Raw genomic sequence first — 12,238 nt, 5'->3', positions numbered from 1 at the left:
ACTCAAGGGCTCCGCAAGCAATGTCGTAACAATAGATCAGAGACACTGGCGGTCGCTCTCAACATGACCTCAAAAGTAGCCTGGCGCAGTCTGCACTACAGTGCAAAGCGCCGCTCATTCGCCCCTCGAGCTCCGTATCGATGCTTCTCCTGCTCAATCCAAACTCGCCAACCGGAGCTTTCAAAGCCAGGCCATGATGGACGAACGACTCATTTCGGATTCGAAACCGTTCCAGAAGCCGAAAAAGAAGCTAGAGGTATGTTTGTGATTCATTTTTGTAATTTTTACCTTACCGGAGGCTAACAGGAGTAGTGGGAGCTGTTTTCAGCTCGGTTGCTAGCTCATATGATACAATGAATGATTTCATGTCACTGGGAATCCATCGCCTCTGGAAGGATCACTTTGTTCGAGCCCTAAACCCGGGCACGCAGCACCCGAGCAACGACCCCAACGGGGAGCAAGGGTGGAATATCCTCGACGTCGCTGGCGGAACTGGAGATATCGCGTTTCGGATGCTTGACCATGCTACGAACATCAATAACGACCATAACACACGCGTGACGATCGCGGATATTAACCCGGACATGCTCTCGGAGGGAAAGAAGCGGAGTCTCGAGACACCATACTACAATACGGATAGATTATCCTTCATGCAGGGCAACGCAGAATCCCTCCCCACGGTTGCTGATAACTCGATTGATCTGTATACTGTCGCGTTTGGCATCCGGAATTTTACCGATAAACAAGCTGCAATAAACGAAGCCTTCCGCATCTTGAAACCAGGAGGTGTCTTCGCTTGTTTAGAGTTCAGCAAGGTCACCAATGGTCTATTCGACCAGGTATACAAGCGATGGAGTTTCAGTGCAATTCCCTTGATCGGACATCTGGTGGCAGGCGACCGGTCAAGCTACCAGTATCTGGTTGAAAGTATTGAAAAATTCCCAAGCCAAGAAGAATTTTGTCGCATGATCCAGCAAGCTGGGTTTTTGACTCCTGGGCGGGGTTATGAGAATCTCTCTATGGGCATCGCTGCAATACATAGAGGTGTGAAACCATTGACAAGCCGAAAATAGCTTGAACAGTGAAAAATGAGCGACGAATCGGTTGATGCTTCCTTCCTCTTAGAACCCCGCTTCGCACGTCAAAATAACCCACCGTTCTCCCCCAAATTATATTCATCCGGATGTTATTTTCCTCCTTCTGTTTAATAACCTTTTGGCGCATTGTATTACTAAATTCATATTATTTGGATAACCCATTTTCCATGTCTCGACTACCGTTGAACGAAATTGAGCAACGGGATATTGGCGCACCTGCATTAGTAATAAATACCCACCAACATGAGATGGCCTCATACCCCCGGTTGACACCACGATGACGTCCCGGGCTTGTGATAGGGCAGCTTCAAGAATATTACTACAGGATAATTCCAAATTGGGCGTCGGCGTCGGTCGGAACACGTTCCCTTTTGGGGCTTTCTGCATTTTATTGTGGCTTGATCAAGAAGATAAAAATATATATGATTGGAAACCTTATCAAAAGTTCAGTTGATGTGGAATCATCACATTCAACACTGATGTGCGGCAATATATTGCGTAGGATATAACAATCGGGCGTACTCACCCTGTTCATAATCTATCCGACAACGAAATATTTTCTGCTTCCTGTCAGTCAATGCCCTTGTGTGTTTTTGCACCACGGAATTCGCCCACCCCGCCAATGACTAAGCAAACCGCTACAGAGTTGCAGATGGTACTCAAAATGTAATTAATTTTTTTTTTTTACTTGCCTTTTCCTTCTATCCCCTCATTCCTTATGTCCTCGAGCATCATAGAGAAGATCACCAGGTGAGGTTGAACCTTACTCTGGTCCTCTCAGTGCCACTCCTTCTCCTTCCCTTCCACTTTGCTTTTCACCGGGCCTATATCCCTGGCCTGAGTCATCCTTCCACCCAAGTATCTTTTATGTACCTGAACAGTACATAACCCCAATCTGCAGCTTGTTTATTCACTCTCCCACGTTGTCAAATGAATGGGTGGTTTGTCTCTTCCCCTCCTGCCGAACCTATATCAAGTAGTTAGAACGGAAAAATGAGACGATAGGGGATTTTTGTCCGGCTGCGCTGCAGCCAATCCTCTTGCATATTTTGATTCGCGCTCCAGTGGTGTTTGCGACATCCACTCGCTTCTTTTCCTCTCCTTACTAAATTCTGCAGTATCCATTTCGATACCTTGGAATCTCTGTTTGTGTGAAAGGAGCAAAATGACGCCCTTTCCAATGGCACGCAAAAGGCGGTGCGTTACTACATCCCTATCTGCACCAATCCGCACCCAGATACAGAAATTTAGCGGCGTTCTTCCTTCCCTACCAATGACTCCACCAGATCCGGGTGGCTTGGTAGATTCGCCAGGACATTGCCTGGCGCCTTCGACCTGCACGGCAATTCACGTTATCTCGACGGAACGGGCGGCGCTAGCACATCTAGAGAGAATCTATTTGATGGATAAACTTGCTCAGGATAGCATTGAACGCGCAGTGACGACGGTAGCCAATACTGTGAGGTCTGGAGGGAAGCTAATTATTTCCGGAGTTGGGAAAAGTGGGAAGATTGCTGAGAAGGTGGTGGCTACCATGAACAGCCTGGGGGTCCAGAGCACATTTCTTCACCCAACAGAGGCACTCCATGGGGATCTTGGGATGATTAGACCGGTAACTATCCCTGATTTTGTGGTCATTTTCCGTGAAGGCGTGGAGAATTGGCGGTGGTATCTAACGCAGGCTTTCGATCGTTTAGGGTGACGCAGTACTTTTGGTAACCTTTTCGGGCAAGACACCAGAGCTACTCCGCCTTAAGCCGTATCTTCCAGCAACAGTGCAACTAATTGCCATCACCGCGCATGAAAGTCCCGATTTGTGTCCACTTTTAGCTGACTCAAATAGTCCCGACCCCATTCTACTAACTGCGCCGGTTCACGAGCATGAAGATATATCATTTGGCTTACCCGCACCGATGACATCTACAACAGTAGCGCTTGCCCTGGGCGACGCATTGGCATTAGCAACTTCCAGGAAGCTATATAACTCGCCAGACAAAGGCCCAGCTGAGGTGTTCAAAGGTTTCCATCCTGGAGGAGCAATTGGCGCAGCATCGGCTGTTTCTACGACTCCGGTTTCGGAGTCTTCATCTAGTTCAATATCCGCGAGCTCAATATTTTCAGAACCGCTACTCCCAAAACGAGAACCGCAGGTGACTCCAGCTCCCTCACCCAATCGCGACCGTTGCATATCCGATATTGGAACGCCATTTTCTGTAATACACCCGATATCTCCACAATCCACGCAGCACCTAGGAAAGCACAGCATAATAGATGTGTTAAGAGGGGCTGTTCGCTCTCCAGCAGCCAGATCGTGGGTCCTATTGTCGCCAACGGCAATTATTCCGCCAGAGCAGGTTCGCAGACTCTCAGAGGAGAGGGATGTTGAAATGTCATTGCAGGATCTTCCTTATGCCGCTAATGTGATTGTTCACAAAAAGGATTGGTTCCATGTGTCAAAGGACAGTACCACCAAGGAGGTGAAGGGATTGATTATCAAGTTCAATGAGGCCTGTGGACATGTGGCTGGAAGGCTGACTGCGAAAAGTACCATGAGTTTAGTGATTGCTATAACGGATGGGGTAGCAGGTGATATTATCAGTTTTGTTGAAGGGAAAGACCTTCTGGATGATTGATCATACATGATTTTCTTTAGCCTGATTTTTTCCCTTCTGCTCCCCTGTCCTTCATTCGCGGCGGTGGGCACTTTAACTATCGTTTTTACGACCTCCTTTGTTGGATTGTCTTTCTTCTATGGATTTTCTTTTCAGGATACTTTGCGCTGGGTTTTCCGCCCCGGAATGAGCATAAGTTACACATATCTTACATTCTGCACATGCATTTTATCAGTATCAGACATTGCTTTACATTTTGATAGAACCCTGTCCGCTTTCCATTCCTCTGTTCTTTTGGGCGTTTCTTCGTGACGAAAATTTCTAACCAAGGATAGGCACATTCCCTCCCCAACCTACGCTGCCGGCATCCCCGTCATTTCCAACTTCCCGTTCTTTTTCTCCCTCTGTAGAAACTCCAACCTATTGCATCCGACTAGTAAACTACTCTTTATTTTTGGTTTTTTTTTTTTTTTTTTTTTTTTTTTTTTTTTTTTTTTTTTTGGTAGACATACACCTCGTTTTCAAGTCAATAGTTACCTCTAAAAAGGCAGCCACAATACACTGATTATATTTAGTAAAGATAGAAGCAAATCAGAAAAAGGTATCATCAACCTGACTCAAAGTTCTCTCTCGCCAAATCTATTCTCTCACATTTTTCACGGAGTTCAATTCCATCTGTTCTTGAGATATCAGTGATCAGTATTCAACTTCCATTCTTTATTCATAGTTTACAGTTATACTTCTATTCATCAATATAGACTACTCTATCACAAGCTATTTTTTCCCCTCACTGAATCTTCCTTCAGATTTCTCACTCAGAGTTGTATCACTTTTTCTTCAGATTATACAGGGAAATGTTTTATCATATTGAATATTGAGTTTTATAATTAATATATTGAATATTTGTCATTGATGGTTTCTAAGAATCACACACTGTTATGTCAAATAACATGCAGCTAAGTGCAAGTATCAGTGTCAAATGAATGAATGAATGTACAGCTCTCCAGGTACTGTACATCCCACTTTTATCATCAATTGTCTAGCCCGGCTCTGCTTTTTTTTTTTTTTCTTTTTTCCCCCACGTTATGGTTGATGTGCGTATCGACATGATACTCTGCAGCTTATAGGATTGATGCTAATGTATTTACTCGTATATTTCGGGGTTCTCGAACGGATCTGTAACCGTGTAAATTCAGAAATGGCCTTCCCAGAGTATAACCTCCATGTGTTAATTAATCATATGGGGCTCTTGGTTATAACCAGTAGCTAGAATTTATCTACAGAAAAGCGGCAAGTCGACTAAACACCCAGTTAAGCATCCAAGGAGCAACTCTTATCAATGACTTGAGCATCTGGTTTCATGCTGCTGTGCATCATGGCCATATTTACGGTACTTACTTAGCGGAAAATATTGAAAACATTCCATTGGAGGGGGGAAACACGCTCGACGTTCAATATTTCTCCATGCCTACGGAGTAGGTACATGTATATTAGCATTGGGGACTGATGGGCCCGGAACGGTCGACCTGCTGACCAACTGGCCAATGTCCTGACTATTATAACCTTATTTAAACGTCATAAGAACACATCAAGCGCCCGTCGCAGTCGACAGTTGATGTCTGGCTAGCGTCATACTGAAAGCTGAAGGATGTTTGCAGACATGGTTACTACAATTCAGCGGCCAAGTTGGTGAGCCGAGGCCGCCTTGAAACGGGATTTGAATTGGACACCTGAGCAGAGCTTGGCTGGAATATGGACAGCGGAGCACTAAGTATGGCTTTGTTGCAGAGCCACTGCTCAGATATAATGGAGCGCTGACCAGAGGCTCTCTTAGGCGTAGTTATCTTACGGTAGGGTTATTCCTATTTTTTTAAGGGGCATGATATAACAAGAATTGGTCTCATGTGCCCAGGTTATCAAGCTACATAGTTAGTTATTAACTATAAAATGATTTTACAAACAAGTCCCCGGCTACGTCCGATCCATCACACGTGGTGGGAGGCCCTTTTCGGCCCTCAGGAAGCCAACCCAACCCAGAAATAAGGCGTTCCCGCCCATACTCTGAGCGCCACATGGATATGCTTCCTACAGATCGTGACGTCATCGCAGAGCGCTCAACAGGCTCTCATTGCTGGTCTGTCGTAACAAGAGCCAAAGGATCTCATGACGGTTGTCAGTTATGTTCTGTCAGTTCTATGTCCGGTCTTTTGCTGTTGGAGGGGGATTCTACGGCCAGATTCTAAATTCCGCTGACTGTAATTTGGCTGAGTAACTACACATCTGACGCTCCGATTTTGCTCTCATGTCGAATAATTACTAGGGCACGTTGTGGATTCGGCCGCCACAAGTTGTCCCCATTGGCTACGGGCTCGTCGCTGAGATTCTAATGCGTGAATGTCAAATTGGTGTGGGAGGTCGCAGATCTCGGAAGCAATTCTGTTTCGGTGTCCTAACCTGGACATTACAGGAGGGAAGCGGTGGGGTATAGGCAGCCCAATGTTCACATTGAGTATGAAAACGCTGTTGTAAACATTTGACCTTGAGCGGGACGATAAAAAATGCTCCTTGCTCTTAGCAACTAATAATAGTACCGTTTCTTCCGTATAGAAAATAATAATTGATGCGATCAATGGGAGACTTGTGGCGGGAGTATATCGCAGTGGAAAATCGGAATATTGCAACCCCAGTCCTCGGGCTTTGTAAATTGAACAATAGATCTGTAAGCACCAACACCAAATCCAAATTTTGGAAGCTTATTGAAGAATGAATTGTATTTCGAAACAGAGTGTCTTTCTTTGTTCTGTTAATGGTAGCAAGAGCTCGTGCATTGCGAATGGATCAGCGCGCAGCGATGGAATTTATCGATGCAGGATTTGTCCACAAATCTTTATCTCGGCTTACAGCGAATTTTTCATATATTTTGCCCCCATGGTTTCAGTTGATAAGACAGTGCAGGGCGCGCCCGAATAATTGAGGTGGGGGGCGTACCATTGCTACAGCCAACAAAATTAAATCCCAATGGCTCTCAAATAAAATATCCCCCCTCTCCCCCTCTCCCGCCCCCAGTCAGCGTCGAGTTAGCTTGTTTTTCATGGCCCATTACTGTGACGTTTGGCGCTTGAAACCTTGGATCCCAGGTGAATTAGGGCTTGTCACATGACCAGGCATGTTCCTCGGTTGGAGTTTCTGAGCTTGTGGTTGGCTGCAGCGGGTTTGAATCTCCAACACTGCGGTGGGGATATGGGATATGGGATATGGGATATGGGATATGGGATATGGGATATGGGATATGGTGGGATATGCATTTATACCAAGATCCAATGACGTGCGTTTGGGCCTTCACGGGAATGGGAGCGCCAGCAAGGAGTTTCTTTGTTTCTTTGTCTCGGATGGTCACTCGTCATGCGCCTTAGCAGCTAGTATGCGCACAACCACTGCAAAATGCTGCCGGGATATTTCATTCCCATCTCGAAGTGTAGGGTAACGGACTTTACCTCTGGGCATTGCTTGGACTCGGTATACGGTACACAGGACCCAGCCCATCGCTCCGGCCAAAAATCCAATTTTGTTGACGCTGGATTGCCAGGATCTTGTGGCGCTCACGACTTAACGTTACCCATCCCGCAAGGATTGTGTTCTGCGGGCTCAGTACTTTCTTTACTTTCTTTACATGTGTAACGAACACTCTCCGACCAAGTCCTGCCTGTTCCCACCACTATCCAATGGAGCAGAGTCATGAACATGGGCCCCGTGCCTTGTTCCCCCGTCTGAAGGAGCACCTAAGACTGCCCTCCAGGGTGTTCCCCACAATGCCAATGTGATCATGGCTGGGTAGGCTGCGACTGATGCTGTGATGTTGGAAAGCAAGCAAGGTTCTGATCTTGACTATCAACAGTTGGCCCATCTTGAAACGCTACTTGCCGAAGCCAGTTTGGTTGCACATTCCCTTTGCCTCAACACGGCATTCCTGGCCTGTTGGCTAAACGCTCGGGATGCGTGCGCGACTGAACGGTTGTTCCCTTTATCGTTCCCTTTATTGAATATTCCCGAAATTCACCAGCAAATAACGGATGCCACGTAGGAGAGAGCCTGCATGGGTCCCCGATTCATTCTTTGAATAACCAACACCTTGCCGTCCTCCTCGATCTCCATCACACGACCACGATTTCTCAAATCAGCGCCGCACTCTTGGTCATACTGAGGCAATAGAGTACAACCTCAGTTTGTGCTTTAAAAATCAATATAATCCCTCTGTTCCCCCTCCCGCCACTTCCAGTCCCTTGGGAATTTGCTATATACATGTACAGCACATGCACAGTGCATATACCTTCCTACTTTCAATTAAGTATTCTGTACACTTTTCATGATGCCTTCGGCTATTAGCCCAGTAATTCCCGCAGCTGCAAAATTTGATCGCATGGCCTCCGAGGTCCATAATCTCGACCCGGAAGGCGATGTGACGCTTATCATGACAAGATATCTCGAATGTGAGATTATATCCGAATTAGGGGAGGAAGTCGATAGTGCCGTCTCAAAACAAAAGGTTTCTTCTGACGTCGCGGATGCAGAGGTCCTAAATGGGGCTAACGATAATGATTTGATCACTTGCGAACAAGGTAAACAAAACGGGCAGCGTGGCGCTATTTGATCATGTTACTCGGCTTCTAACCTCTTGCTAAACAGAAGTTTTGATACGAGCTTCTTCTCGGCATTTAATTCTCGCGTCGTCGGTTTTCCGCGCCATGCTTCAGCGCAAGTTTAGCGAGTGTAATGCGCTTCAGAAGAACGGAAGCGTAGAAATACGGCTTCTTACCGACGATCCCCGACGCATTTCTTATCCTTTTGAATATAATCTATGGTTATATGCGAAGGGTCCCAACAGAAGTTTGACATAGATACCTATACTCAAATCGCTGTTCTGACTGACAAATATGACGTCCACGAAGCCGTTGAGATTTTTGCAAACTCCTGGTTCGAGAAGCTCAAAGACGCCATCCCCCAGGCATACACGGAAGATATTCCAGGATGGATCTGTATATGCTGGATATTTAATCGGCCCCAAGAATTCAAACACGTAACCCGGCTCGCATTACGCCAGGGCAAGCAGAATCTCCCATTAGGCGACCTTCCTATTCCTGCATCTGTTGCAGGTGAGTTGCTCTTCATCTTCTAGAAACTGCACTTGAGCGGATTATCTATATTTATCATCGAAAATGTTATCGAACATGAGAAGAGATCATCCTATACTAAAATAACACTACCCAGATACAATCGACTCCCAACGCATCGACTCCATATCCCGCATCGTTTCCATCCTCCACGTCCAGCTTGCAGACTACCTCGAGAAAGAGCACTGCAGTTTCGAATGCGATTCACTTATGCTTGGTGCCCTGACAAAGCGGTTGAGGGCGCTTCATCTCTTTCCTAATCGGCCAGACCCTCCATTCACCGGCCTCTGCTTCGAACAATTCGCGTACCGCTTTGGACACGGCCTTTACTTCCCTGCCGCCCAGCGAACAAGCACCTATTATTACGAGCATGCCAAGTGCGCCATTCCGTCTATTGAACAAACGCTAACGACGTGTAATAATCAGCTGACGGGCTTAGAACTAAATGATTTCAAACCATGATCACAACTTCGTCGTCTCGGCTTTTTTGCCTTCAACTGTTTTATTTTCACGTTGTCACTAGAACAAGATTTTCCTTTGCCATCACGATTTCGTGGCTCCTGGCATGCAGGCTGTGAGATCCTTTCATTCCAACTTTTTTTTCTATTGAGCTGGTATTCTGCGTCAGGTTTTACTTACATATTTTGCCTCTCAATAGCTCTGCACTATCCCCCCTTTTACATTTTGAGCGAGGCGTTCTCTTCCTTTCCCACTCGTTTATCCGGCAAGGTGTTTCCGGGGGCCTTTTTTTTGTATCTTGCCTTTTAAATGCTGACTAGAGCTTCGCATCTACACGTTTTTGTTTTGAAGCCGACTATCCACCATATTGCCAACAATTTTTCTTCCTTCTTTTTTTGCCTTATCTCAGGTTGATATTCCAATTGTTGAATGCATATATACACAACTACTGATACTAGATAAAATCTGGCATGCCACCACACTCCCTTAAACAAAATGGGTTGGAACTGTACAATTTCCAAAAGCTATCTACGCTTGTAACACGGTCATACATCGAACTGCACCAGGCTAAAAGCACATCAATCAACACTGAAGGAGTAAAAAATCACCACCACCCCAGCCCTTCCCATTTGCACACAAACTCCAACCTCCGTTTCACAAAGCTGCACATCATATAACAGCCGAAACCGGCGCTCCAAACCATTCAGTTACTTCCATTACCCCAGCAGAATGGCTACCTTGCAAGTCAACATTTGTTACATAGCCGCATGCATTCTGTCATGCATCGTTTGTTGAATCGCGTAAGTACTGCGCGTACAGGTACCTCGTGCATGACGAGAATCTAGAGACAACAGTCCTACCACCTCACCCACCCGCAAGTTCCGTGCTTTCGCCCCCGTCTCTTTCTTCTCCGGAGGCTGTCACGCCCTGGCATGGCTGGTTAGGAACCAGCGATGGATCGCTCGTCGCTACGTCAACTGGAGCTAGGCGGCAGCTTTCGTTAGCTTTTTCTTAATTTTAATTTTAATTTTAATTTTAAATTTTTTTTTTTTTTTTTTTTTTTTTTTTTTTTCTTTCTTTCTTTCTTCTTTCTACTTTTCTCACCCTATCCGTCCCAAGGAATGGTCTCGAAAGTGACACCCGGAGCATATGTTGTATCTCTCTCTACCTACGGCCACGAATATTATGAACGCTAATATGCTGAGACCCCGTTGATGGCGAAAACGCATAAATGGAGGAAGCCATAGGTGCATGAAAATGTAGTGCATAGTGCACTTATAATAATTTAAGAGCATGTACTGTGCATGTTATATGTGTAGATAGATACTGCTGGCTGCAGCGGAGGAGGCGGGGCCGCTAGATCACTGGCGAAGTGCGATATGTATGTACTGTACTCCGTACTCTGGCAGATACTTGCGGAACAAAAACAAAGTAAAAAAAAAAAAAAAAAAAAAAAAACCAAAAAAAAAACCAAAAACCAAATAGAGGGAGTCTACGAATCTGGAAAGAAAAGCGTATTAAGTATCATAAAAACTCAAGAACTCGAGTTGCGAGATTTGTTTGTTTCTACTAAGGAGGATCTACAAGAACCCTTGCACTTCATCGAGGGGTAGAATAAGAAAAAAATGTAAGCGAAAAAACTCAGCGGGAAGTCATGGACGAGCAACTGTAAATTGATTTGACATTAAGCTAAACAGGCGCTCGCAAGCAAACCGTCTGGGTGTAACTAAATCTGTAGCTATGATTTTTTTTTCTTTTTTCTTTTTCCTTTTTCATAACCTGGGTAAGCCGCACACACACATATATTTATATCTATATAGATAGATAGGGAAACGTTTCCATAACTGCATTTTCCAAGCATATATTCATTACCCATTAAAGTCGTTGGGAGATTGTTGAAAAAAAAAAAAAAAAAAAAAAAAATTATGGCGTTAGGATTCCAGCAGCAATGTAGATGGCATTGCTTGTCCTCTCCACGAACTCTTGAGCAAGAGCCTGGTCTCCGCCCTGGACTGCTTCTGTGATGCCAGGGAATGTTGTGGGGGCATATCTAAGCAAGGTGAAAAGGGTCAAGGTTAGTACGACAATTGGAGGGAAGGTTGACGAGAGCATTTGTAAAAGGTGGCAAGGGAAAAAGGAAGAGCTCTTACCCAGTGTCAAGGCCAGGAGCCCAGATAAGGTGCTTGTAGAACTCCCGATTGGGCAATCCGCCCTGGCTAACAAAGCCTCTCTCAAAGTCGCGGAACTTAGCGTTGACGAGGTCAATGAGGCGCTCATCTCCGGTCTTAACAGCTTCGTCCCTCAGTTCAGTGGTCGCCTTCGCAGCCTTGTTGAGGACCTCCATGGCCGCCTCCAAGCGGGACAAGTCAACAGTGAGCCCAGATGCATCAATGACCTTCCGAAGAGAGGCGAGATATTTTGCGAGCTCGGGGCCATAGTTGTTCACTTCGAATGGAATAATGTCGTCTGAGGCGAGATGGTACGTGAGCAAAGCCAAGTACTGACCCATTGCTTTGTGGAAGACGAAACCGGGATCGCCGAATGTGTCCATCCAATGGAAAGAGTCATAGTTGGAATGGTAGTGATAGACGGGGTCACCAGAACCGCCGGAGGAACCGACATTCACCTGTGAAAATGTTAGTAAATCGGAGTCGCTATGCTGTGTTATTTGGTTCTAGGGATTAAAGGGATACTTGCCGATGGAAGACCAGCGTGGACAAATGCTGTGTAGTCTGAGCCACTTCCCAAGACACCAACTTCTTCTCTCGCTGCGAGCAAGCCACATATCATACATGGTAAGAGACTCGTCTCTCTTTGTAGGGCCAGGAGATCTTCTTTCATTAGCTCGATGGAAAGTTGGTTGGAGACCAGGGGTGTCCAGAATAGGCCAGGGGTGTGGACC

The 12,238-nt window shown here is 45.8% G+C and overlaps 4 protein-coding genes across 4 annotated transcripts in view; 3 read left to right on the top strand and 1 right to left on the bottom strand.

The window, feature by feature from the left end:
- Positions 1-63: 63 nt before the first annotated feature.
- On the top strand, positions 64-1,073 carry HCAG_05752 (ubiquinone biosynthesis methyltransferase coq5; the record flags this gene model as incomplete). The annotated part of the gene is made up of 2 exons (XM_001538097.1): positions 64-256; positions 307-1,073. 2 exons carry the CDS (start codon positions 64-66, stop codon positions 1,071-1,073), a joined length of 960 nt encoding a protein of 319 aa, XP_001538147.1.
- Positions 1,074-2,277: 1,204 nt separating this feature from the next.
- Positions 2,278-3,730, top strand: HCAG_05751 (predicted protein; the record flags this gene model as incomplete). The annotated part of the gene is made up of 2 exons (XM_001538096.1): positions 2,278-2,709; positions 2,795-3,730. The coding sequence occupies 2 exons, from the start codon at positions 2,278-2,280 to the stop codon at positions 3,728-3,730; spliced, it is 1,368 nt and encodes a 455-aa protein (XP_001538146.1).
- Positions 3,731-8,075: 4,345 nt separating this feature from the next.
- HCAG_05750 (predicted protein) lies at positions 8,076-9,339 on the top strand (the record flags this gene model as incomplete). Its single annotated transcript, XM_001538095.1, has 3 exons — positions 8,076-8,196; positions 8,581-8,859; positions 8,975-9,339. The coding sequence occupies 3 exons, from the start codon at positions 8,076-8,078 to the stop codon at positions 9,337-9,339; spliced, it is 765 nt and encodes a 254-aa protein (XP_001538145.1).
- Positions 9,340-11,259: 1,920 nt separating this feature from the next.
- Positions 11,260-12,238, bottom strand: part of HCAG_05749 (conserved hypothetical protein) — a gene marked incomplete at both ends in the record, with an annotated part of 2,648 nt that continues 1,669 nt past the window's right edge. The window contains 3 exons of the mRNA XM_001538094.1: positions 11,260-11,386; positions 11,487-11,962; positions 12,030-12,104. Of these exons, the coding sequence (XP_001538144.1) occupies positions 11,260-11,386; positions 11,487-11,962; positions 12,030-12,104 (678 nt within the window). The remainder of the gene's footprint in view (positions 11,387-11,486; positions 11,963-12,029; positions 12,105-12,238) is intronic.

This window comes from Histoplasma capsulatum, genomic scaffold (genome assembly GCF_000149585.1).
Source record: "Histoplasma capsulatum NAm1 scaffold_7 genomic scaffold, whole genome shotgun sequence".
NCBI classification, from domain to species: Eukaryota; Fungi; Ascomycota; class Eurotiomycetes; order Onygenales; family Ajellomycetaceae; genus Histoplasma; species Histoplasma mississippiense.
The sequence above is the reverse complement of the archived record's forward strand: the minus strand, read 5'-3'. Positions and strand labels throughout refer to the sequence as shown.